General features: G+C 45.1%; 1 protein-coding gene across 2 annotated transcripts in view; it reads left to right on the top strand.

Annotated features, from left to right (window-relative positions):
* The window catches only part of stau2 (staufen double-stranded RNA binding protein 2), a 316,665-nt gene that overhangs the window by 173,196 nt on the left and 116,403 nt on the right, over positions 1-27,066 (top strand). For both annotated transcript variants that reach the window (XM_034170168.1, XM_034170176.1), the window contains exon 11: positions 11,730-12,085. In XM_034170168.1, coding sequence (XP_034026059.1) covers positions 11,730-12,085 — 356 coding nt within the window. The remainder of the gene's footprint in view (positions 1-11,729; positions 12,086-27,066) is intronic.

Genomic DNA, 27,066 nt, shown 5'->3' with positions numbered 1-27,066 from the left:
AATGTTAACTCAAACAGGAAGTGGCCTGTCAGTCATGTACTCACTGCAGTGCTTTCTCCCAGCTGTTGGTCCATACACGCACAAACAAGCACACAGACATCCACACAGACACGCACAGCTGGTCTTCCTGTCTCCTGTGACCTTGGCTGGGCTTCGGAGGCTCCGCATGGTTTTTGCATCCACTCATCCCCACCTCTTTTTCCGTCCTGATTCCCTGTTCATCCTTTCATTTTCTTTGTATTCGCTCACATCTCCCTTTATTGTTTTCTTTCATGTCTCATGTTTTCTTTCCTCCCACTTCCACTGCAGTCATAGCTAACAAAACAATTAAACCTCAACTATTGGTGTTTTCTTCTGTGACCTGTTACATGTATTGCTGAATAGTGATGTCAGTGTGTAGCAAGCCAAAGCAAATAGCTGAGAATTATCCAAATTAACGCAACACCATCAAATATTTTAACCCTTGAGTATTCACAACACTTCACTTTTTTCACATTTCATGTTACAGCCTTCTTTCAAAATCCAGTAAATTCATCGTTTCCCTCCATATTTTACTCACAATACCCCATAATGACAATATGGAAAAAGTTTTTTTTTTTTTTTTTTAATTTTTGCAAATTTATTACAAATAAAAAAAACTAAGAAATCACATGTACATAAGTATTCACACCCTTTGCTCAGTACTATCTTCAAGTCTTCTTGAATATGATGCCATAAGCTTGGTGCGCCTATCTTTGGGCACTTTTGCCCGTTCCTCTTTGCAGCACCTCTCAAACTCCATCAGGTTAGATGAGGAGCGTCGGTGCACAGCCATTTTCAGATCTCTCAAGAGATGTTCAATCAGATACAGGTGTGGTGCTCTGGCTGGGCCACTCAAGGACATTAACAGAGTTGTCCTGAAGCCACTCCTTTGATATCTTGGCTGTGTGCTTAGGGTCATTGTCCTGCTGAAAGATGAACCGTCGCCCCAGTCTGAGGTCAAGAGCACTCTTGAGCAGGTTTTCATCCAGGATGTCTCTGTACATTGCTGCATTAATCTTTCTCTTAATCCTGACTAGTCTCCCAGTTTCTGCCACTGAAAAGAAACTGGCCACAGCATGATGCTGCCACCACCGTGTTTCACTGTAGGGATGGTGCTTGGTTTCCTCCAAACATGACACCTGGCATTCAATCAATCAATCAATCAATCAGTTTTTTTATATAGCGCCAAATCACAACAAACAGTTGCCCCAAGGCGCTTTATATTGTAAGGCAAGGCCATACAATAATTATGTAAAACCCCAACGGTGAAAACGACCCCCTGTGAGCAAGCACTTGGCTACAGTGGGAAGGAAAAACTCCCTTTTAACAGGAAGAAACCTCCAGCAGAACCAGGCTCAGGGAGGGGCAGTCTTCTGCTGGGACTGGTTGGGGCTGAGGGAGAGAACCAGGAAAAAGACATGCTGTGGAGGGGAGCAGAGATCGATCACTAATGATTAAATGCAGAGTGGTGCATACAGAGCAAAAAGAGAAAGAAACAGTGCATCATGGGAACCCCCCAGCAGTCTACGTCTATAGCAGCATAACTAAGGGATGGTTCAGGGTCACCTGATCCAGCCCTAACTATAAGCTTTAGCAAAAAGGAAAGTTTTAAGCCTAATCTTAAAAGTAGAGAGGGTGTCTGTCTCCCTGATCTGAATTGGGAGCTGGTTCCACAGGAGAGGAGCCTGAAAGCTGAAGGCTCTGCCTCCCACTCTACTCTTACAAACCCTAGGAACTACAAGTAAGCCTGCAGTCTGAGAGCGAAGCGCTCTATTGGGGTGATATGGTACTACGAGGTCCCTAAGATAAGATGGGACCTGATTATTCAAAACCTTATAAGTAAGAAGAAGAATTTTAAATTCTATTCTAGAATTAACAGGAAGCCAATGAAGAGAGGCCAATATGGGTGAGATATGCTCTCTCCTTCCAGTCCCCGTCAGTACTCTAGCTGCAGCATTTTGAATTAACTGAAGGCTTTTTAGGGAACTTTTAGGACAACCTGATAATAATGAATTACAATAGTCCAGCCTAGAGGAAATAAATGCATGAATTAGTTTTTCAGCATCACTCTGAGACAAGACCTTTCTAATTTTAGAGATATTGCGTAAATGCAAAAAAGCAGTCCTACATATTTGTTTAATATGCGCTTTGAATGACATATCCTGATCAAAAATGACTCCAAGATTTCTCACAGTATTACTAGAGGTCAGGGTAATGCCATCCAGAGTAAGGATCTGGTTAGACACCATGTTTCTAAGATTTGTGGGGCCAAGTACAATAACTTCAGTTTTATCTGAGTTTAAAAGCAGGAAATTAGAGGTCATCCATGTCTTTATGTCTGTAAGACAATCCTGCAGTTTAGCTAATTGGTGTGTGTCCTCTGGCTTCATGGATAGATAAAGCTGGGTATCATCTGCGTAACAATGAAAATTTAAGCAATACCGTCTAATAATACTGCCTAAGGGAAGCATATATAAAGTGAATAAAATTGGTCCTAGCACAGAACCTTGTGGAACTCCATAATTAACTTTAGTCTGTGAAGAAGATTCCCCATTTACATGAACAAATTGTAATCTATTAGACAAATATGATTCAAACCACCGCAGCGCGGTGCCTTTAATACCTATGGCATGCTCTAATCTCTGTAATAAAATTTTATGGTCAACAGTATCAAAAGCAGCACTGAGGTCTAACAGAACAAGCACAGAGATGAGTCCACTGTCCGAGGCCATAAGAAGATCATTTGTAACCTTCACTAATGCTGTTTCTGTACTATGATGAATTCTAAAACCTGACTGAAACTCTTCAAATAGACCATTCCTCTGCAGATGATCAGTTAGCTGTTTTACAACTACCCTTTCAAGAATTTTTGAGAGAAAAGGAAGGTTGGAGATTGGCCTATAATTAGCTAAGATAGCTGGGTCAAGTGATGGCTTTTTAAGTAATGGTTTAATTACTGCCACCTTAAAAGCCTGTGGTACATAGCCAACTAACAAAGATAGATTGATCATATTTAAGATCGAAGCATTAAATAATGGTAGGGCTTCCTTGAGCAGCCTGGTAGGAATGGGGTCTAATAAACATGTTGATGGTTTGGATGAAGTAACTAATGAAAATAACTCAGACAGAACAATCGGAGAGAAAGAGTCTAACCAAATACCGGCATCACTGAAAGCAGCCAAAGATAACGATACGTCTTTGGGATGGTTATGAGTAATTTTTTCTCTAATAGTTAAAATTTTGTTAGCAAAGAAAGTCATGAAGTCATTACTAGTTAAAGTTAATGGAATACTCAGCTCAATAGAGCTCTGACTCTGTCAGCCTGGCTACAGTGCTGAAAAGAAACCTGGGGTTGTTCTTATTTTCTTCAATTAGTGATGAGTAGAAAGATGTCCTAGCTTTACGGAGGGCTTTTTTATAGAGCAACAGACTCTTTTTCCAGGCTAAGTGAAGATCTTCTAAATTAGTGAGACGCCATTTCCTCTCCAACTTCCGGTTATCTGCTTTAAGCTACGAGTTTGTGAGTTATACCACGGAGTCAGACACTTCTGATTTAAAGCTCTCTTTTTCAGAGGAGCTACAGCATCCAAAGTTGTCTTCAATGAGGATGTAAAACTATTGACGAGATACTCTATCTCCCTTACAGAGTTTAGGTAGCTACTCTGCACTGTGTTGTTATATGGCATTAGAGAACATAAAGAAGGAATCATATCCTTAAACCTAGTTACAGCGCTTTCTGAAAGACTTCTAGTGTAATGAAACTTATTCCCTACTGCTGGGTAGTCCATCAGAGTAAATGTAAATGTTATTAAGAAATGATCAGACAGAAGGGAGTTTTCAGGGAATACTGTTAAGTCTTCTATTTCCATACCATAAGTCAGAACAAGATCTAAGATATGATTAAAGTGGTGGGTGGACTCATTTACTTTTTGAGCAAAGCCAATAGAGTCTAATAATAGATTAAATGCAGTGTTGAGGCTGTCATTCTCAGCATCTGTGTGGATGTTAAAACTCAAGACAAAGAATTCAATCTTTTTCTTATCAGATCAGAGAATTTTGTTTCTCATGGTTTGAGTCCTTCAGACACCTTTTGGCAAACTCCGGGCAGGCTGCCATGTGCCTTTCATTTATTAAGCAGCAGCTTCCCTCTGGCTACTCTACCACACAGGCCTGATTGGTGGATTGCTGGAGAGATGGTTGTGCTTCTGGAAGGTTCTCCTCTCTCCACAGAGGAAAGCTGGAGCTCTGAAAGAGTGACCATCAGGTTCTTGGTCACCTCCCTGACTAATGGCCCGGTCACACGACATACAACGATTGCTGAACAAAGGGGAAAAAAGTAAAAAAGTCACAAATTGTTGAGAAGAGGTGGACAAACGAGCTTCATCATCAAATAGCCTGCGAATCAAGAGTGCAAAAGGAATGAAAGAGGAGCAAAACAAAACCGAAGCTAACGATCTCCGCGCTTTAAATGAAACGCGTTTGGAGGCACTGCTGAAGCAGTGTTTGTCTGCATCTCTGCATTCCAGGACTCGGCCCTGGGACAGAGCCCATAGTGCCTGAGTCCTGGAGAAACTGCACACAGAAGCACGTGATCCAACCCACTGTGGAGATCTGTGTGCACGTCAGTGGATCCACCTGCTCTCGTTCCTCCTCCAGAACAAAAGAGGATCAGCTCCTTCGTCACCAGAATCCTCACTGTGTGGTTCAGACTGATGACATGGTGTGCGCTCTGTTTTGCTCCAATTAAAAAATAAATGCTGGTGTGCTGTGGTGGCTGCTGTATCACTGTGTTACGTTACTAAGCCATATATATTGATTTATAACAGAAAACTGTCAAAAGGGGGAATAAATATAAGTGTAAAGATGATTGAATATATCAGAGTAGTAAATTGATCATCCGTGTGAATGCTGCACATTGACTCCCCATGTGCGGTTATTTCCACCAGCTGATCCACAACGTGAATTCTGCCTTCCAGAACAGCTGTTATATAATCTTCTGAATCATCTACCTGTTGCCACATGTACATAAGGGCTGGATTGTCATTCCTACACTCATATTGTTATATTTAATAAAAAATAATAAGCGCACGCAGGAGGCGATGGCTGCTGCTGCCGCTGCTGCTGAAGCTGCATTCATGTACTGTCGGAAATTACATGACGTTTTTGTTGTTTCAAATTCTCAGCAGTTGCTTGTGGCAGGAACGTGGTTTTCATTTTATTTTTGGTAAAATAATTCATTGTATCCACACAAAAGATTAATTCTGGCCTATATAAGGTGTCTGAGGCCAGTGAAGCTCACCCCCCACCCAGATAAAAAAAAAAATCCAAGCAAACCGGCTGAGTTTTCCTTGTAGTTTCCAATGGTACATCAATGCAGTGGCAGTAGCAGCCAGCGTCTGCACTGTATGAAAACATTCAGCCAGTCAAACGAAGTCAAACTAAATGCTAACGTTACAAAAACTAAGCAAATGCTAAAAAACCACCAAGGACGACAGCAAAACGAAATACGGACGAATTGAGGTTTTCAGTGGCATTCTTTCAAATTTATTGTTTTCTTTGGGCTTTGTTGCCCTTCGGTAAGTGCCGTGTGACCGGGCCTTAAGGAGGCCCTTCTCCCTCAATTGCTCAGTTTAGACAGGCGGCCAGCTCCAGGAAGAGTCCTGGTGTATCTGAACTTTTTCCATTTCTGGATGATGGAGACCACTGTGCTCATTGAGACCTTCGCAGCAGAAATGTTTCTATAGCCTTCCTTTGACTTCATGCTTGGCACATATTGGGATCCATAATCCGGCAGACTTTCTGGTGAAGTGTGTCGCCTCTTCTCTGTATATCATCTTTGAATCCAAACCACTTTTAAATGAAAGCTCAGAAGCCTCGTTATTAGACATAGCAGTGTTCTTTTCACTCTGTCAGCCACCGGGATGTTTCTGCTTTTCCAAAAATGTACATCACACGCGGAGAAATGACGTTTTCCAGAAATGCACCTGCTGATTTGCTGAGCAACGGGATAATTAGCAGTAAAATACATCAGTGAGCACTAATTATTACCGCATTTGAGGGGATAGACTTACAATCGTAAATACTTGTGATGCTAACCGAGGCGTTAAATAATGTGCAACATGTCCTTGTTTTTGTGCTTTTTGTGGCTCTTTTTTTTTTTAGATATAAGGATCATTTTTGGTGTCCATTCCATTTTTCCATTCTTCTTGCAAGAATGAAGTCAGAATTACTTTTTAGTTTGTGTAAATCGGTTTCAGTATCAAATTCAGTTATTTCTTACGTTGCCAGTTCGTCATTAGTGCTTACATTTTTTGGGGGGGAGGATATGGTGGATCTCTTGTTTTTTTTTTTTGGACAATATAGAGGGGTGTCAAAATCACAAGACACAGAATCACAAGGACAAGGTGAGAATTTCACAATGTTAATTTCATGACGTTAAGTGAATGAGGCACCATTTTTAAATATTTCAAAAAGTAATCCACAGCACATCATAGAGACTCAATTTTTGAAAAAACCATGGACTTGATTAACATTCAAATGATTATTTTATCATTATTGTTTAGAAGTTACATTATTGTTTTTTTTTTTTGTTTTTTGTTTTTTTGCAAGTTATATGATTTAACTACTCATCAGTTTTAAATGACTTACAAGTGGCAAAAGACTTTTCATTGGCAATAGACATCATGTCTTTAAGTGTATTATTTACTAAAAGCAGAAAGGGTGTAGCTGTTGATTTGTTTTATAAAACACATTTAGAATTTGATAAATGTAGAATGAAAGCAGTGAAAGCAGAATTAAGTCAGTTAATGCAGACAGTCAGTCCATTTGTGTCAACTTAATACAGACAATACATACAAGATGGTAAATAACCATAACTTGAACCATATTTTGTTCCAATATGAGTCAAATACCACTGTGTTTTAAACCAAGAAAAACTTAACGAGTGCTGTCCGAATGCACCAAATTGCACCATTTTTCAAAATTTCATGGGGTCCCCCAGACCCCCCCAGAGGACCTTGCGCCTGTGGTGCTCATGCTGTGCGCCTTCACCACACAGGTCATCCATTCACAGAAACTATTCAGTCAAAGATTCAGTCACTTGCTTGCAGCCTTGATTATTATTGTGGAAATGTCAGTCCTGTGCATAGTTTTGAGGAATTTGTCACTGGAAAATGTCACTGGTGTCATTACACCGTCGACTTACATCGTAACGCTTGTTTTTCCTGTGATGTTATTGTGGGTCAGTTACGTATGACAGGTCTGGTAGACGAGTTAGGTAGGATGCAAATGCAGGACTCAGACACTAGGCTCTGTAGGTAAAAACGGTTTAGTGTAGAAGCAAACGGGGTCCGGTACACAGGTAGGCAGTCCAAAATAAGCAGCAGTACAAGGAGCATCAGGCTAAGGCATGGTAGAGGAAACAAGCAGGTGGTCATAAATACACAAGAGGCTGGCAGAACATGAAAACAATACAGAGCTCGCAAGAAGGCAAAGGGCGCATCAATTTGGTGAAGAACAAGGTAAACTGTGGAGCTATAAGTACACTCAGGTGACGAAGTGCAAATAGGAAGCAGGTGTGCGTGGAATGTGCCAGAAAGGGGGAGTGGCCAGAGAGGGGCAGATGCCCAGCACCAAGAGTAAGAGGAGACAGACAAGAGAGGCAGAGACAGAAAGCCCAAAGCAGAAAAACCCTGACAAGAGAAAGAACACACAGAAAAGCAACATAACCTAACCAAACCATGAAAATAAACCCAGACAACAGCCAAATCCTGACAATGTAAGCTACACTGAAAATTCTAATGTGTAATTCAGAAGTGTTCAGAAAAGGATTAATACACTTTTCCTGGGGAAACTTAAAAATAAAACCCAAATTAACTTCTCCAAATATATTCACTTCACATTGTTTTGACATCAAAGCTTGCTTGGAGAAGCTGAGGGAGTTTTCCCTCATTTTTTTTCGAAGTCAGAATTTACAACGTATTTGTCTATCCAAACTGAAAGCCACAAAGGACTGCGGTAAAAAAGCAACTGGCTGACTGTCCTCAGCAATCCTGATATTTATCGCTATGTTAACAATGTGCGACGTACGCTATAGTCTGCCATTTTATAATTTGTTATTTGCTTGACAGCATGATATAATGAAATGTTTTAAATATTTTTGTGGAGAGTATTGTTGAGGGGTGGTGGTCAAGTGGTTAGGTGCGCTCGTTTCCAGTGCAGAAGGTTCCCAGTTCAAACCCACTTCTGCCCATTCTACAGTACTGTTCAGAATAATAGTAGTGCTATGTGACTAAAAAGATTAATCCAGGTTTTGAGTATATTTCTTATTATTACATGGGAAACAAGGTACCAGTAGATTCAGTAGATTCTCACAAATAGTAGAAAAGGGGGTGTTCACAATAATAGTAGTGTGGCATTCAGTCAGTGAGTTTGTCAATTTTGTGGAACAAACAGGTGTGAATCAGGTGTCCCCTATTTAAGGATGAAGCCAGCACCTGTTGAACATGCTTATCTCTTTGAAAGCCTGAGGAAAATGGGACGTTCAAGACATTGTTCAGAAGAACAGCGTAGTTTGATTAAAAAGTTGATTGGAGAGGGGGAAACATACGCAGGTGCAAAAAATTATAGGCTGTTCATCCACAATGATCTCCAAAATGGAAAAAAAAAAAAAAACTGACGTGTGGAAGAAAACAGAAAACCATCAAAATGGATAGAATAACCAGAATGGCTAAGGCTCACCCATTGATCAGCTCCAGGATGATCAAAGACAGTCTGGAGTTACCTGTAAGTGCTGTGACAGTTAGAAGACGCCTGTGTGAAGCTAAATTATTTGCAAGAATCCCTCGCAAAGTCCCTCTGTTAAATAAAAGACGTGCAGAAGAGGTTACAATTTGCCAAAGAACACATCAACTGGCCTAACGAGAAATGGAGGAATATTTTGTGGACTGATGAGAGTAAAACTGTTCTTTTTGGGTCCAAGGGCCACAGACAGTTTGTGAGACGAACCCCAAACTCTGAATTCAAGCCACAGTTCACAGTGAAGACAATGAAGCATGGTACCATATCAAGCATCATGATATGGGCATGTTTCTCCTACTATGGTGTTGGGCCTATATATCACATACCAGGTATCATGGATCAGTTTGGATATGTCAAAATACTTGAAGAGGTCATGTTGCCTCATGCTGAAGAGGACATGCCCTTGAAATGGGTGTTTCAACAAGACAATGACCCCAAGCACACAAGTAAACAAGCAAAATCATGGTTCCAAACCATCAAAATTAATGCCTCGCAGATGTGACGAAATCATGAAAAACTGTGGTTATACAACTAAATACTACAACCCCTGGCAAAAATTATGGAATCACCGACCTCGGAGGATGTTCATTCAGTTTTTTAATTTTGTAGAAAAAAAGCAGATCACAGACATGACACAAAACTAAAGTCATTTCAAATGGCAACTTTCTGGCTTTAAGAAACACTATAAGAAATCAGGAAAAAAAAAATGTGGCAGTCAGTAACGGTTACTTTTTAGACCAAGCAGAGGGAAAAACAATATGGAATCACTCAATTCTGAGGAAAAAATTATGGAATCTTGAAAAACAAAAGAACGCTCCAACACATCACTAGTATTTTGTTGCACCACCTCTGGCTTTTATAACAGCTTGCAGTCTCTGAGGCATGGACTTAATGAGTGACAAACAGTACTCTTCATCAATCTGGCTCCAACTTTCTCTGATTGCTGTTGCCAGATCAGCTTTGCAGGATGGAGCCTTGTCATGGACCATTTTCTTCAACTTCCACCAAAGATTTTCAATTGGATTAAGATCCGGACTATTTGCAGACCATGACATTGACCCTATGTGTCTTTTTGCAAGGAATGTTTTACAGTTTTTGCTCTATGGCAAGATGCATTATCATCTTGAAAAATAATTTCATCATCCCCAGACATCCTTTCAATTGATGGGGTAAGAAAAGTGTCCAAAATATCAACGTAAACTTGTGCATTTATTGATGATGTAATGACAGCCATCTCTCCAGTGCCTCTACCTGACATGCAGCCCCATATCATCAATGACTGGAAATTTCCATGTTCTCTTCAGGCAGTCATCTTTATAAATCTCATTGGAACGGCACCAAACAAAAGTTCCAGCATCATCACCTTGCCCAATGCAGATTCGAGATTCATTACTGAATATGACTTTCATCCAGTCATCCACAGTCCACGATTGCTTTTCCTTAGCCCATTGTAACCTTGTTTTTTTCTGTTTAGGTGTTAATGATGCCTTTGGTTTAGCTTTTCTGTATGTAAATCCCATTTCCTTTAGGCGGTTTCTTACAGTTCGGTCACAGACGTTGACTCCAGTTTCCTCCCATTCGTTCCTCATTTGTTTTGTTGTGCATTTTCGATTTTTGAGACATATTGCTTTAAGTTTTCTGTCTTGACGCTTTGATGTCTTCCTTGGTCTACCAGTATGTTTGCCTTTAACAACCTTCCCACGTTGTTTATATTTGGTCCAGAGTTTAGACACAGCTGACTGTGAACAACCAACATCTTTTGCAACATTGCGTGATGATTTACCCTCTTTTAACAGTTTGATAATCCTCTCCTTTGTTTCAGTTGACATCTCTCGTGTTGGAGCCATGATTCATGTCAGTCCACTTGGTGCAACAGCTCTCCAAGGTCTGATCACTCCTTTTTAGATGCAGACTAACGAGCAGATCTGATTTGATGCAGGTGTTAGTTTTGGGGATGAAAATTTACAGAGTGATTCCATAATTTATTCCTAAGAATTGAGTCCATATTTTTTTCCCTCTGCTTGGTCTAAAAAGTAACTGTTACTGACTGCCACAATTATTTTTCCTGATTTCTTATAGTGTTTCTTAAAGCCAGAAAGTTGCCATTTGAAATGACTTTAGTTTTGTGTCATGTCTGTGATCTGCTTTTTTCTACAAAATTAAACTAAATGAACATCCTCCGAGGCCGGTGATTCCATAATTATTGCCAGGGGTTGTAGTTTAGTGATTCACAGGATTGCTAAAAAAGCAGTTTGAACATAATAGTTTTGAGTTTGTAGCGTCAACAGCAGATGCTACTATTATTGTGAACACTCCCTTTTCTACTTTTTTTACTAATAGCCCAGTTTCATAGCCTTAAGAGTGTGCATATCATGAATGCTTGGTCTTGTTGGATTTGTGAGAATCTACTGAATCTACTGGTACCTTGTTTCCCATGTAACAATAAGAAATATACTCAAAACCTGGATTCATCTTTTTAGTCACATAGCACTACTCTTATTCTGAACACTACTGTACATGCAAAATGGAATTTTATCGGGAAGGACTTCCGGTGTAAAACTTGTGCCAAGTCAACATGCATATCCATCTCTGATCTGCTGTGATGACCCTGAGTGAAAACAAGGTATATAAGGCATAAATATTGCCAAACAGAAAATGTTTTGGCCACTTTATTTGAATAAGATTTTGTTCTCTGACTTTGGCAGAGCTGCTGTGTTGATGAAAGGCTCACATAATATAACATAATAAACAAATGTTTCTCTGCCCTGTCCTCCACTGTCCTTCCCCTTTGTCACCCTTGTGTCGTCACTTTCATTTTTTCTGATATATTTTATAACTCCTATCTTCATTTTAATCTTTTGTCACTGTTGCATTCCAAATTCCTTTATCTCATTGTCTTCTCATTACAGCCCAGAAAGGTCTCCTCCATCTCAGCCCAGACATCTATCAGGAGATGGAGGCTAGCAGGAAGCAAGGGAGTGGTGCCACAGGCCCCGGTGGCAGCAGCTCCACGAGCTACATGACATCCAAAGACATGGGGCCATGTGCTGCACCGCTGCCCTCAGGACACCCTCCTTATTATGGTGGATCTGCCCCCTCACCCAGCCCAACTGCTACTATGGCTAGGGAGCTACTGCTTAATGGTCAGTCACCAACAGTCGACGCCTCCCTGCCCATGAAGGGGAAGACTTCCACCCTGGCCTGCGGCGTCTCAGTGCAGCCCGCACAGCAGCTGGACTACCTGGCTCACATCCAGGGCTTTCAGGTAAGGTGCAATCAGGTGGACACGCTCTCAGAAGGGTGCGGCAGGGTTTGTCCCTGTGCACTAATTTGGTTTCAGAGACTTTAAACACATTCTTCTTTCTTAGCGCTCCTTTGTGTACAAGTCAGGCCCATTGAAGTAGCTCCATGCTGACATGTTAAAATTGTTTCCAACATTATGATTAATTCAGCTGTGGAGTACAGTGTTGTGTTTCATTTTACCAGACCCTCAGGTCATAAATAGAAATCATAATTTATACATGGTTAAAGTTGCTGACACCCTGTGGTATAGCCGTACAGTGCACACAGATGCTGTCGTGACAGCGCAGATGTGAGCACAACCGTGCATAAATGCAACATTCCCTCCCAATGTGTGTGCACGGGCTGGCAGTACTATACAGCGCTGCTTCATAACGCATCATCCTGTTTCTGCACCTTTGTGTTGAAATTCTTATCATTCTGTAGCTCAAGAACTGGAGTGGACATATAAAACGGACATGCACGCTCTCTCTTTGCTTTCTGTGTGAGTCTTTTTGTCCATGTGTGAGAGCAAGTCTACCAGGTGTCTGTTTTAATCAGTACTGCCCCATCTGCCGCACATGCAGTGCCATTGGTACCAGCGCTAGTTCATTTAAGTTGCAGATGCTTTTTATCAGTTTGAGTGAAAACATTTTATCTTAACCTGGTGAGAGTTTCTTTGAAAGGCCTTTGTTGTTGCTCTGAGCCTTCCTGTGTTGTTGCTCTGAGCCTTCCTGTGTATGTGTAACTTGAGAGAGCTCTGCTGCCTGGCCAAGCCCAAGCACATGAGTACATATGCGCGGGCGAGTGCGCTCACACAGTGGGTTCTGTTTACTGTCTGGGTAAGCCTTGTGAACGTGTGCAAAGTTTACATCCTTTTCAGTCTGATGCAATACAAAACAAGTGACTCCCTGTGCCAACTTCTTATCCGCGCTGATCTTTTTTGCATCCTAGCAAGCATCCGTGTGAGTAAATATACAAGTACACCCAAAGAATCAATATTTGCATGTATTGGCTTTAGTGTGCGGGTACGTTTGTGCTTCTTAAGTGAGGAATTCAGCCTGTAATTGAGACATGCAGACAATATGTGTTCCATTGAGGGGATGTTTCATATCATGTGGGTTTGTAATGAGAACCTCTGGTTGCTTGCGCCACCATGTCAGGCAGACTTTTGAAGGCTTATGTATTCTTATGCATTTTTGCGGGATACACCACCACAAATTTTAAACTATGCACTTGTCTGCTTTTCCACGGATCTGGAAGAAGTAATGTTCTGCTTTACGTCGGGTTGGTTTTCTCTCGACCACGCTGAACAGATGTTATGTGAAAATTTTCAAAAGTAATTTGATAATAATCTCCTGGTCTGATTAGCAACTTTGTTTTTGTAATGCAATTATGTTATCCTAGTTCTTACGGTGACCGCCCAACACGGGATTAAAGCATCTAAGCGAGTACTGAAGACATTTCTCGTGTTCTCTGTTTCTTCTGTCCAGCTCCCCAGACAAAGGCCCGGGCCTACCTGCTAAGCTTTTCTTTTGATTTGATTGGAAAATAGCCTCTGGTGGAATCTCTGTTGGATCAGCAAAAGCGCGGCATACTCACGCCGTCTTGGAGCAGATATGCTGGCACTTACTGCTGTGTGTTTGCGTGTGTGTGTGTATTCCCTATTAATTTGGCTGGTGTGTTGTTGGCACAGTAGGTATGTGTGCTGGAAGTAGGGCAGAAACAAAGAAATGGTAGATAATAGACAACACATGGACCAGTGATGCAGTACTGAGTAAGAGCCACTTAACATATTGTTTCTCTTTGTCCCTGTCATCTTCTTTTATTGATTGTACTTGTTGTTTTGCCCTCCATCATAATCATTTTTGTCTTTTTTCTTATTGCTTTGCTCCTAATTATAACTCGACAATAAACTTAAATTGTTGTTGCAGTTTGAAGAAGTTGAAAGGTTTGACCCTGACATTGCAGTCAGCAGCTGCCCATTTAGGCTGCCATCACATTACCTCACAGTCATCACAGAGTGCCACCACTTCAGATTATTAGCTGTTACCTCCATTTAAAACGAGATGGAGATTGTTATATAAAAGACCAATGATTGATTGAAATCTAATGAAGATTTTTTTTTCCGTCACATTGACACGAAGAAAGTAATCTGCTGCTTCAGTGGTCAAGTATTTTTTTCTAACGTACATACATACATGGACTCATCTCAAAGTTGTGTCTGTGCCTTGATTGATGATCATCTGCTAAATTCTCAAAACAAAGAGATTTTCTCTTTCTGTCTTTTGTGAAGACTTGGGTTGTTCATGTTGGACTGAATTCAGGTACCATTCATTTATTTTAAAAAGTATGATGTGAATCCAACTAATTGCATATGGAAAATTGTGTGTGTGTGTGTGGGGGGGGGGGGGGATATACCACTTATTTTAATGTAACAATTCAGACTGGACAGAATGGTCAAAAATGTAATCATAAGATTCCATATCCTGTTTTATTTTATTTGTTTATTCATTTTTGCAATTTATTTTGCTTTATATTAATAATCAACAGTCTCCTTTGGCCACCGGGACTCTGCAACTAGCAACTCGGCTTCATGAATTGCATTCACTATTTAGGAATTACTGCTGGTTGTTAGGGGTGATGTGCAGAGCTGCAGTATTTATAGAGGCATAAAGGTGATCAGCCACAGCATGAAGTTATGTTAAAAAGTAGTGGAAGCTAGGCTGAGAAAAAAGGTGACTATCTAAAAGCAGCATTATGGTACTATGTCGACAAAGCGCACCACAGATGCAATGTTTGTCCTCAGATTGCTGATGGAGAAGAATAGAGAAGGCCAAAAGGAATTATATTCTGTGCTTGTGGATTTAGAAAAAGCTTATGACAGGATGTGATGAAAGATTTGTGGCATTGTATGAGGAGGACTGGAGTGGCAGAGTTAGTATGTGAGGGCAGTGCAGAATGATGACAGTGTGTCGATTTCAATTTATTTTCATTTATATAGCGCCAAATCACAACAGAGTTGCCTCAAGGCGCTTCACACAAGTAAGGTCTAACCTTACTAACCACCAGAGCAACAGTGGTAAGGAAAAACTCCCTCTGAGGAAGAAACCTCAAGCAGACCAGACTCAAAGGTGTGATCCTCTGCTTGGGCCATGCTACAGACAAAAATTACAGAACAATTCACAAAACAAATATACAGGAAAAGCTTTTGGTGCACAGGACAGGAGGGTCTCCAGCACAAATACTACATCCATCTCTGGAAGGAGCTGCACCTTAAACAGAGAGAAAAAACAGAATCAAGGATCAGAATGTCAAGAAATACAGTATAGTTTGTCAACATTAAGCAACAAGAAAAACGGGAAATACTAAGGTGATTGCCAGGCACTAGCGCTGAGCTTCACTAAAAGACCCAGAATTTAGGTAAAGTTGAGGCCGCGGCACGCTCTGATTCCTAATAAAATGAATAAAAAGAGTGAAAAGCATAGAACTTTACTATGCCAGTATGCTAACCATACGAAAGGGAAAATCAATGCGTCTTAAGTCTGGACTTGAAAGTCTCCATAGAATCTGACTGTTTTATTGATGCAGGGAGATCATTCCACAGAACAGGGGCACGATAAGAGAAAGCTCGCTCCCGCCCTCTGGGGCCGTGGCCCTGGCGGTGTGGTTCTGGGGCTCCCCCTGTTGGTGGGTCAAGGCCGGCGCCCTGTGTGCTTCCTTTGGGTATGGGGTTGCTCCCCATGCCTCCGTGGGGAGGGGTGGTGTCGGGGGGTGCGTTCCGGCGCCGTCGGGCCGCTCCCCTGTTGGTTTGCTGTGCTGCCCGGTGGCTGCCTTTCCTGGCCCCTGTGCCCTTCTGCTGCCCCTTTTCTCCTGGTTCCCCTGGAGCCCTGCATCCTGGACCCACATCCGTTGGTGCTTGCGGCCGGCTGCGTGGCTTCTGATGTGCCTGAGTGGTCCATGTCATATGGTAAGGTTCTGTACTCTTCTCTTGGCCCAACACACCAGCCACAGTAGTGATCGGATATTTTGCTGTGATCTGAGTCTCTTTGTGGACGGTGTTCTAGATTAGGGTATAGATGCTCACTAATTAGACAACAGACTGTTGCTGTCACTGTTTGTTCATGTGTGGTTGTTTGTCATGGTATGGTTGGGGCCCCATCTCCTCGGTGTCTCACATCACAGTTATTGTCTTCACCACTTGTCTCTTGTTCTTGTCTGTCTTTGTGTTGTTTGGGTGGTCTGCCCTTCCTGATAGAAGTTGTTGGTTGGCTTTGAGTAGGATGTTGTAGGCTGATTGGGAAGGGCGGATGGGGGTCACACACACACCACATTCACTCATGCGCTACATACCTTCTGTCTTGCAAGAATAAATTGCATATATGGGTATTAATGTTCATAAATGGTTCTGCCAGTGTGGCATTTACCATTACTATATATGCAGACAGGGGAAGAAAAAAAAAAGAAAGCTCTGTGACCCGCAGACTTCTTATTCACCCTAGGGACACAACGTAGTCCTGCACCCTGAGAAACCAAAGCCCAGGCCGGTATGTAAGGTTTAATTAGGTCAGCTAGGTAGGGAGGTGCCAGTCCGTGAACAATTGTATAGACTAGTAGCAGAACCTTAAAATCTGATCTCACTGGAACAGGAAGCCACTGAAGAGACGCCAAAATGGGTGTAATTTGGTCGAACTTTCTGCTTCTTTTCAAAAGTCTGGCAGCGGCATTTTGAACCAATTGGAGACCCATAATGCTGGACTGCGTTAAACCAGAAAATAAAACATTGCAGTAGTCCAATCTAGAAGAGATAAACACATGGATCAGGGTCTCAGCATCAGCCATAGACAGGATGGGACGAATCTTCGCTATATTTCGCAAGTGGAAGAAAGGAGTCCTTGTAATATTTCTAATGTGAAGGCCAATGGACAATGTAGGATCAAAAATTACTTCAAGGTTCCTCACTTTGTCCATATGATCTATGACACACCAGCCTAGGCTAAGCATTAACTGGTCAAATTCATGCCGATGTCTCACTGGACTAAGAACCATCATTTCAGTCTTATCAGAGTTTAAAAGTAGGAAGTTTCTAGACATCCAGCTTCTCACTGATGCAAGGCAATTCTAAGGATTTTATGTGGATGAGATGACCAGCAGTTATCGGCATGCATAACTGAGTGTCATCAGCATAGCAGTGAAAGGTAATCTCAAAGCGCCGCAATATGTGCCCAAGGAGTGCTATATAATGGGAGAAAAGCAGGGGGACTAAGACGGACCCCTGTGGAACCCCAAATTTCATGTCACTAAGGTTAGAGGTATTGTTACTGTACAGAACACAGTGAGAACAACTGGTCAAGTATGACGTCAACCATGCAAGGGCACTACCAGTAATCCCAAAATGATTTTTCCAGCCTATCAATTGGAATATGATGATCCACGGTATCAAATGCAGCACTGAGATCTAACATCACAAGAACCATAGTAGTGTCCGAATCCATTGCAAGCAGAAGATCATTCACCACTTTAGTGTTAGCCGTCTCTGTGGAATGATATTTTCTAAAAGCAGACTGCAGTGGCTCAAAGAGATTATTCTCAGTAAGATAGTCCACAGGCTGCCGTGAAACCACTTTTTCCAAAATTTTGATATCGGCCGATAGTTTTCAGTACGCTAGGGTCAAGATTAGGTTTCTTAGGAAATGGTTTAATCACTGCAGATTTGAAACATTTAGGAACAGATCCAGAAGTTAAAGAAAGATTAATCATTTCCAGCACAGTCGGCCCAAGACTGGTCCACAGGTCCTTAAACAGTTTTGTTGGTATAGGATCAAACAGACAGGTTGTGCTTTTTGTTGACGTTGCGAGTTTCGTCAGCATGCCTAGAGAGATACTCTCAAATTCTGTAAATCTAGGTAATACCTCAGTTATGGCACCCACCTCAATAGTAGGGTGTAGTGGCTGGGCTAAGGCATGCTGGGATATGTTTAACCTAATGTCTTCTATTTTCTTCTCAAAGTAATCCAGGAAATCTTGTGCTGTAAAAGGAGAGCGAACTGCAGGTGGTTGTCCATGAATAAGTGTTGCCACCGTGTCGAACAAGAACTTTGAGTTCTGCTTGTTTTTGTTGATCAAATCAATCAATCAATCAATTTTTTTATATAGCGCCAAATCACAACAAACAGTTGCCCCAAGGCGCTTTATATTGTAAGGCAAGGCCATACAATAATTATGTAAAACCCCAACGGTCAAAACGACCCCCTGTGAGCAAGCACTTGGCTACAGTGGGAAGGAAAAACTCCCTTTTAACAGGAAGAAACCTCCAGCAGAACCAGGCTCAGGGAGGGGCAGTCTTCTGCTGGGACTGGTTGGGGCTGAGGGAGAGAACCAGGAAAAAGATCGATCACTAATGATTAAATGCAGAGTGGTGCATACAGAGCAAAAAGAGAAAGAAACAGTGCATCATGGGAACCCCCCAGCAGTCTACGTCTATAGCAGCATAACTAAGGGATGGTTCAGGGTCACCTGATCCAGCCCTAACTATAAGCTTTAGCAAAAGGAAAGTTTTAAGCCTAATCTTAAAAGTAGAGAGGGTGTCTGTCTCCCTGATCTGAATTGGGAGCTGGTTCCACAGGAGAGGAGCCTGAAAGCTGAAGGCTCTGCCTCCCATTCTACTCTTACAAACCCTAGGAACTACAAGTAAGCCTGCAGTCTGAGAGCGAAGCGCTCTATTGGGGTGATATGGTACTACGAGGTCCCTAAGATAAGATGGGACCTGATTATTCAAAACCTTATAAGTAAGAAGAAGAATTTTAAATTCTATTCTAGAATTAACAGGAAGCCAATGAAGAGAGGCCAATATGGGTGAGATATGCTCTCTCCTTCTAGTCCCCGTCAGTACTCTAGCTGCAGCATTTTGAATTAACTGAAGGCTTTTTAGGGAACTTTTAGGACAACCTGATAATAATGAATTACAATAGTCCAGCCTAGAGGAAATAAATGCATGATGAAATCAGAGTAATAGGTTTGCTTTGTAGTCAGTAATGCATGCTTATAGTCTAAGATAGCATCACGCCACGCAAGGTGCAATACTTTTAATTTTGAACTACGCCATTTCCATTTTCTTACTGCCCATCTCACCGTGTCACCTAGTATTCTAGGTGGAGGTGGGATTACATGAAGGATGGACTCTGAGCCTTTTTCTTGTTTGCATTGGTGGACAGGTTGATGGACAAGATCAGACAGGAGTCTCCATGGACTATGATATTTGAAGATGACATTGTGATCTGTAGAAAGAGTAAAGAGCAGGTTTAAAGAAGCCTGGAGTGGTGACGATGCGCTCAGGAGTGTTGTGTGGGCCGCCAGAAGAGGAGGTACTGCTGGCCCACCACCAGAGGGCGCCCTGCCTGAAGTGCGGGCTTCAGGCACGAGAGGGCGCTGCCGCCATGGACACAGCCGGGGGTGACAGCTGTCGCTCATTACCTCTTGACAGCTGTCACCCATCTACTCAACACCATCTCACTCCATAAAGACCAGACGTCATCTCCACCTCGTTGCCGAGATATCATACTTCATAGGAGGTACTACTCTCAGCCTTTTTTTGAGATTTATAAATCTGTGATTGTGAGTGTTTGCAGGAGAACCGGTCGTTTTGGTGGAGGCTGTGCATGACGGCGCTCCTTTTCCTCTGAGACCACTGCAACGTGTTGAGTGAGAGGTGGAGGTGGCATTCCCACCGTTGTTGTTACTGGGTGTACACACACCCACACTTGACTGTCTTTGTTCTTCGCCAGCAGTACCAGATCCGACAGTCGGGGACGGTGATCACCTGGGAATTCGGGACTTGGCGGCTCCAGTATTCACCAGGTTCTGGGGCGACGGAAATCGTGTGGTTCCGGCTCTTCTCAGGACAGACGTCTTCTATCCTCGAGCCTGCCCACACGTCACCTCTGTGTATTGACTGTTATGATATTCTGTGATTGTCTGTATGTTCGTTGTGCACATTCACAACATTAAATTGTTATATTTTGGCTCATCTATTGACCGTTCATTTGCGCCCCCTGTTGTGGGTCCGTGTCACTACACTTTCCCAACAGGATATCTCGGCCTGCGTCATGGACTCCGAGGGGCGTCACCTGGCTGTTGAACAACCAATGGGAGAGCAGGGAGCGCAGGTGTCTGCAGGAGACGTGATTGGTGAGCTGCAGCACATTCTCACCGCCTTTACGGCTCGGTTGGATCAAATGACTGAGCAAAACATCCTCCTGAACCGCAGGGTGGAGGCTCTCTCCGCACAGATGGCGGCGAGCGCTCAGGGCGCTGCTGCGGCTCGTCCTCCTGCCGACCCTGTGCAGGATATAAACGTTCCAGTGGTGGTTCAACAACCCCTCCCACCATCCCCTGAAGCATACATAAGCCCTCCTGAGCCGTACGGAGGTTGTGTGGAGACGTGCGCGGACTTTCTTATGCAGTGTTCGCTCGTCTTCGCACAATGTCCCGTCATGTACGCGTCAGACGCTAGTAAAATAGCTTATGTGATTGCTCTGCTTCGGGGTAAAGCACGCGCCTGGGCTACGGCGCTCTGGGAACAGAACTCACGGTTGTTATCAGCATACACTGGGTTTGTGGGGGAGTTCAGAACAGTGTTTGATCACCCTAACAGAGGAGAGACCGCTTCAACTGTGCTGCTGTCAATGAGACAGGGACGCGAGAGCGCAGCCGCTTATGCAGTCAACTTCCGCATCGCGGCTGCGAGGTCCGGCTGGAATAACGTTGCGCTCCGCGCCGCCTTCGTAAACGGACTGTCGTTGGTTCTGAAGGAGCAGCTGGTAGCTAAGGAGGAACCGCGGGATTTAGATGGGCTTATCGATCTCGTTATACGGTTAGACAATCGGTTGGAGGAACGCCGTCGGGAGCGAGGCGAAGGACGTGACCGGATACGCGCCGCCCCTCTCCCTTCCGGGTTCGATAAGGCGCCGCCCTCCCCACGCTCCACAGCCGCAGCGCTTTGTGGGGCAACAGCTCCCCCTGCTGACGTTGTTAGGGAAACGCACAGGGCCAAAATGGGGAGGCTGATCCGTGGAGAGTGTTTTCTCTGCAGCTCAACTGAGCACACACAGAGAAACTGCCCCAAACGGCCAAAACGACAACAACCGCCCTTAGAGACTGGGCTAAGGAGGGGTCAAACCATTGAAGTGAGACACACACAAATTGCCACACGACTCCCAGTCACAATCCTGAGCGGGGATTTAACCCTTCAAGCCCGAGCACTGGTGGACACGGGGTCAGAAGGGAATCTGCTAGACAGCAGATGGGCAAGGGAGGTAGGGCTCCCTCTGGTGGCGCTTCCTTCGCCATTGCAGGTGCGTGCACTAGATGGCACCCTCCTCCCTTTACTCACACACAAGACACAACCAGTAACTCTGGTAGTGTCTGGAAACCATCGGGAGGAGATTGAGTTTTTTGTGACTCCTTCTACCTCCCGCGTGATTTTGGGCATCCCACGGATGTTGAAGCACAATCCCCTGATTGATTGGCCGTCTGGGGTGGTGGTTCAGTGGAACGAAACCTGCCATCGGGGGTGTTTAGGATCCTCAGTTCCTCCCGGTTCACAGGCTAAGGAGGAGGTCAAAGTCCCTCCCAATCTGACGGCAGTGCCGGTTGAGTACCACGATCTTGCTGACGTCTTCAGCAAGGATCTGGCACTCACCCTTCCCCCGCACCGTCCGTACGATTGTGCCATTGATTTGGTTCCAGGCGCTGAGTTCCCGTCCAGCAGGCTGTACAACCTCTCACGACCTGAGCGCGAATCAATGGAGACCTACATCCGGGACTCATTAGCTGCCGGGCTGATCCGGAACTCCACCTTCCCGATGGGGGCAGGTTTCTTTTTTGTGGGCAAGAAAGATGGCGGACTTCGTCCATGTATTGATTACAGGGGGCTGAATGAGATTACGGTTCGCAACCGATACCCGTTGCCATTGTTAGATTCCGTGTTCACCCCCCTGCATGGAGCCAAAATCTTTACTAAGCTGGATCTTAGGAATGCGTATCACCTGGTTCGGATCCGGAAGGGAGACGAATGGAAGACGGCATTTAACACCCCGTTAGGTCACTTTGAGTACCTGGTCATGCCGTTCGGCCTCACCAACGCCCCCGCGACGTTCCAAGCCTTGGTTAACGACGTCTTGCGGGACTTACTGCACCGATTCGTCTTCGTATATCTGGACGATATTCTCATCTTTTCTCCGGATCCTGAGACCCATGTCCAGCATGTACGTCAGGTCCTGCAGCGGTTGTTAGAGAACCGACTGTTTGTGAAGGGCGAGAAGTGCGAGTTTCACCGCGCGTCTTTGTCCTTCCTGGGGTTTATAATCTCCTCCAACTCCGTCGCCCCTGATCTGGCCAAGGTTGCGGCGGTGAGAGATTGGCCCCAACCAACAAGCCGTAGGAAGCTGCAACAGTTCCTCGGCTTTGCTAATTTCTATAGGAGGTTCATTAAGGGCTACAGTCAGGTAGTTAGCCCCCTGACAGCCGTGACCTCTCCAAAAGTCCCCTTCACCTGGTCGGATCGGTGCGAAGCCGCGTTCAAGGAGTTGAAACGACAGTTCTCTACTGTGCCAGTTTTGGTGCAGCCCGACCCTAGCCGCCAGTTCATGGTTGAAGTGGACGCCTCTGACTCAGGGATAGGAGCCGTGCTGTCCCAGAGCGGAGAGACCGATAAGGTACTTCACCCGTGTGCCTACTTTTCCCGCAGGTTGACCCCGGCTGAACGGAACTATGACGTCGGCAATCGAGAACTCCTTGCGGTGAAAGAGGCTCTTGAGGAGTGGAGACACCTGTTGGAGGGAGCGTCTGTGCCATTCACGGTTTTCACCGACCATCGGAACCTGGAGTATATCAGGACCGCCAAGCGGCTGAACCCCAGGCAAGCCCGCTGGTCACTGTTCTTCGGGCGTTTCGACTTCCGGATCACCTTTCGCCCCGGGACCAAGAACCAGAGATCGGATGCCTTGTCCCGGGTACACGAAGACGAAGTCAAAACAGAGCTGTCGGATCCACCGGAGCCCATCATTCCGGAGTCCACTATCGTGGCCATCCTCACCTGGGTGGTGGAGAAGACCGTCCGGGAGGCCCTGGCACGGAGCCCGGACCCTGGAACCGGTCCGAAGAACCGTCAGTACATCCCACCAGAGGCCAGAGCTGCAGTCTTGGACTTCTGTCACGGTTCCAATCTCTCCTGTCATCCAGGGGTGCGAAGGACCGTGGCAGTTGTCCGGCAGCGCTTCTGGTGGGCGTCTATGGAGGCCGACGTCCGGGAATATATCCAGGCCTGCACCACCTGTGCCAGGGGCAAGGCAGTACATAAGAAGGCCCAAGGGCTCCTCCAGCCGCTGCCAGTGCCTCATCGCCCCTGGTCCCACATCGGCCTGGATTTCGTCACGGGCCTCCCGCCGTTCCAGGGCAACACCACCATCTTCACGATAGTGGACCGATTCTCCAAGGCGGCCCACTTCGTGGCCCTCCCGAAACTCCCAACAGCCCAGGAGACAGCAGACCTCCTGGTCCACCACGTCGTCCGTCTGCATGGGATACCCTCCGACATCGTCTCTGATCGTGGTCCCCAGTTCTCCTCACACATCTGGAGGAGCTTCTGCAGGGAACTGGGGGCCACCGTGAGCCTCTCGTCCGGGTACCATCCACAGACGAACGGACAGGTAGAGCGGGCCAACCAGGACTTGGAACAGACCCTCCGCTGCATCACATCCGCGCACCCGACGGCCTGGAGTAACCATCTGGCCTGGATCGAGTATGCGCATAACAGCCAGGTGTCTTCTGCCACCGGCCTCTCCCCATTTGAGGTGTGTTTGGGGTATCAGCCCCCGTTGTTTCCCGTGGTGGAGGGAGAGGTCGGTGTGCCCTCGGTCCAGGCCCACCTGCTGAAGTGCCGTCGGGTGTGGCGCTCCGCCCGTTTTGCCTTGTTGAAGGCCCGGACGAGGGCGAAGACCCATGCAGACCGCCGGCGATCCCCGGCCACTGCTTACCAGCCCGGGCAGGAGGTGTGGCTTTCCACGAAGGACATCCCCCTCCAGGTGGACTCCCCAAAACTTCAGGACAGGTACATTGGCCCCTTCAGGATCCTCAAAGTCCTCAGTCCTGCCGCAGTGAAGCTCCAACTCCCGCCTTCACTGCGGATCCATCCGGTTTTCCACGTGTCCCGCATCAAACCTCACCACACCTCACCCCTCTGTGCTCCCGGACCGGCGCCGCCTCCTGCTCGGATCATCGACGGGGAGCCGGCTTGGACGGTGCGCCGGCTCCTGGACGTCCGTCGGATGGGTCGGGGGTTCCAGTACTTGGTGGACTGGGAGGGGTATGGACCCGAAGAACGCTCCTGGGTGAAGAGGAGCTTCATCCTGGATCCAGCCCTCCTGGCCGACTTCTACCGCCGACACCCCGACAAACCTGGTCGGGCGCCAGGAGGCGCCCGTTGAGGGGGGGGTCCTGTTGTGTGGGCTGCCAGAAGAGGAGGTACTGCTGGCCCACCACCAGAGGGCGCCCTGCCTGAAGTGCGGGCTTCAGGCACGAGAGGGCGCTGCCGCCATGGACACAGCCGGGGGTGACAGCTGTCGCTCATTACCTCTTGACAGCTGTCACCCATCTACTCAACATCATCTCACTCCATAAAGACCAGACGTCATCTCCACCTCGTTGCCGAGATATCATACTTCATAGGAGGTACTACTCTCAGCCTTTTTTTGAGATTTATAAATCTGTGATTGTGAGTGTTTGCAGGAGAACCGGTCGTTTTGGTGGAGGCTGTGCATGACGGCGCTCCTTTTCCTCTGAGACCACTGCAACGTGTTGAGTGAGAGGTGGAGGTGGCATTCCCACCGTTGTTGTTACTGGGTGTACACACGCCCACACTTGACTGTCTTTGTTCTTCGCCAGCAGTACCAGATCCGACAGTCGGGGACGGTGATCACCTGGGAATTCGGGACTTGGCGGCTCCAGTATTCACCAGGTTCTGGGGCGGCGGAAATCGTGTGGTTCCGGCTCTTCTCAGGACAGACGTCTTCTATCCTCGAGCCTGCCCACACGTCACCTCTGTGTATTGACTGTTATGATATTCTGTGATTGTCTGTATGTTCGTTGTGCACATTCACAACATTAAATTGTTATATTTTGGCTCATCTATTGACCGTTCATTTGCGCCCCCTGTTGTGGGTCCGTGTCACTACACTTTCCCAACAAGGAGAGAAGAATAATGAAAGTCTGTAAGAGCAAGACAGAGTACTTGTATATTTGAAAGTACTTGAAATAATTTCCTTCGGGACAAATAAAGTTGATCTTATCTTCACTTAATGCAAGGAAGCGCCATGGAATAGTAAAGGTGCAAGGAGTATAGGTCATGAAGGGAGATGAGTTTAACTACTTAGGGTTAACTTTTCAAAATAAAGGAGTGTGGGCGAGGTGAACAAGAGAATGCATGCAGATGGGACACGCTTGATACAAACTTAAAGAATTAAGCTTGAGATGGTTTGGACATGTGCAATGGTTATATTGGAAGAAGGATGCTGAAAATGTAGCCACCAAGCAGAAGGGGAAGAGGGATGTGAAAATGGAGGTTTATGGACGTGGTGGTGAGAGAGTAGACATGCAGGTAACTGGTGTGACAGAAGACGATGCACAGAAAAGGATGCAATTGAGGTGAATGATCTGCAATGATGATGGGGGAGGTGATGGTCTAGTGGTTAAGGTGTTGGGCTTGAGACCAGAAGATCCTCGGTTCAAATCCCCGCCTGACTGGAAAATCACTAAGGGCCCGTGGGCAAGGTCCTTAATCCTCTGTTACTCCCGGTGTGTAGTGAGCGGTTTGTATGGCAGCACCCTGACATCGGGGTGAATGTAAGGCATTATTGTAAAGCGCTTTGAGCGTCTGATGCAAAAGTGCTATATAAATGCAGTCCATTTACCACTTTTACCATGACTACTAAAGAGAGCACCTGAAAGGAAAGGGAATTACAGCTCTAGTGATGACATTAATGCCTTTCTGAAAAGTTCAGCAATTATCAACTTAACGTGCCTGGAGTTGCCCCACGACAGAGGCAATGTGCTCTGAATAGAGATTCTTGGTGCAACGCCTTTTCTCTATGCAGCTGCAAAAAGCTAAAAAAAAAAAAAAAAAAGCTGGCATTCGATGGGGGTCAGAGGGGCGCAGTATGGATACAGGCCCCCAGTGGTCACTAGGACCCTGCGAGCAGAAACAATTCTTTACAGGAACCTTGATAGCCCTGCCTATATTTATTTAATGTTATGGTCATTTTGCATATTCAAAGATTTCAACATGTAATATAATAATAGGTTCCCTGGTGCTCACCTGTATCTGCCACATCCCAAAATTTCACCGCTGATTATGCTCTTTGTTATTAGGGAAACTTTGCAGGCTTATTGACTGATTTTAATTATGCTGTTTGCCCTGCAAACCACAAGGAAAATGTATTGAGAAATACGAGGGCTGTCAATAAAGTAACAGTCCTTTTTATTTTTTTCAAAAACTATATGGATTTCATTCATATGTTTTTACGTCAGACATGCTTGAACCCTCGTGCGCATGCGTGAGTTTTTCCACGCCTGTCGGTGACGTCAGTCGCCTGTGAGCACTCCTTGTGGGAGGAGTCATCCAGCCCCTCGTCGGAATTCCTTTGTCTGAGAAGTTGCTGAGAGACTGACGCGTTGTTTGATCAAAATTTTTTCTAAACCTGTGAGACACATCGAAGTGGACACGGTTCGAAAAATTAAGCTGGTTTTCAGTGAAAATTTTAACGACTGATGAGAGATTTTGAGGTGATTCTGTCACTTTAAGGACTTTTCACGGTGCGAGACGTCGCGCAGCGCTCTCAGGCGGCGTCATCAGCCTGTTCAAGCTGAAAACCTCCACATTTCAGGCTCTATTGATCCAGGACGTCGTGAGAG

Source organism: Thalassophryne amazonica, chromosome 1, assembly GCF_902500255.1.
Source record: "Thalassophryne amazonica chromosome 1, fThaAma1.1, whole genome shotgun sequence".
In the NCBI taxonomy this organism is placed as follows: Eukaryota; Metazoa; Chordata; class Actinopteri; order Batrachoidiformes; family Batrachoididae; genus Thalassophryne; species Thalassophryne amazonica.
The sequence above is the reverse complement of the archived record's forward strand: the minus strand, read 5'-3'. Positions and strand labels throughout refer to the sequence as shown.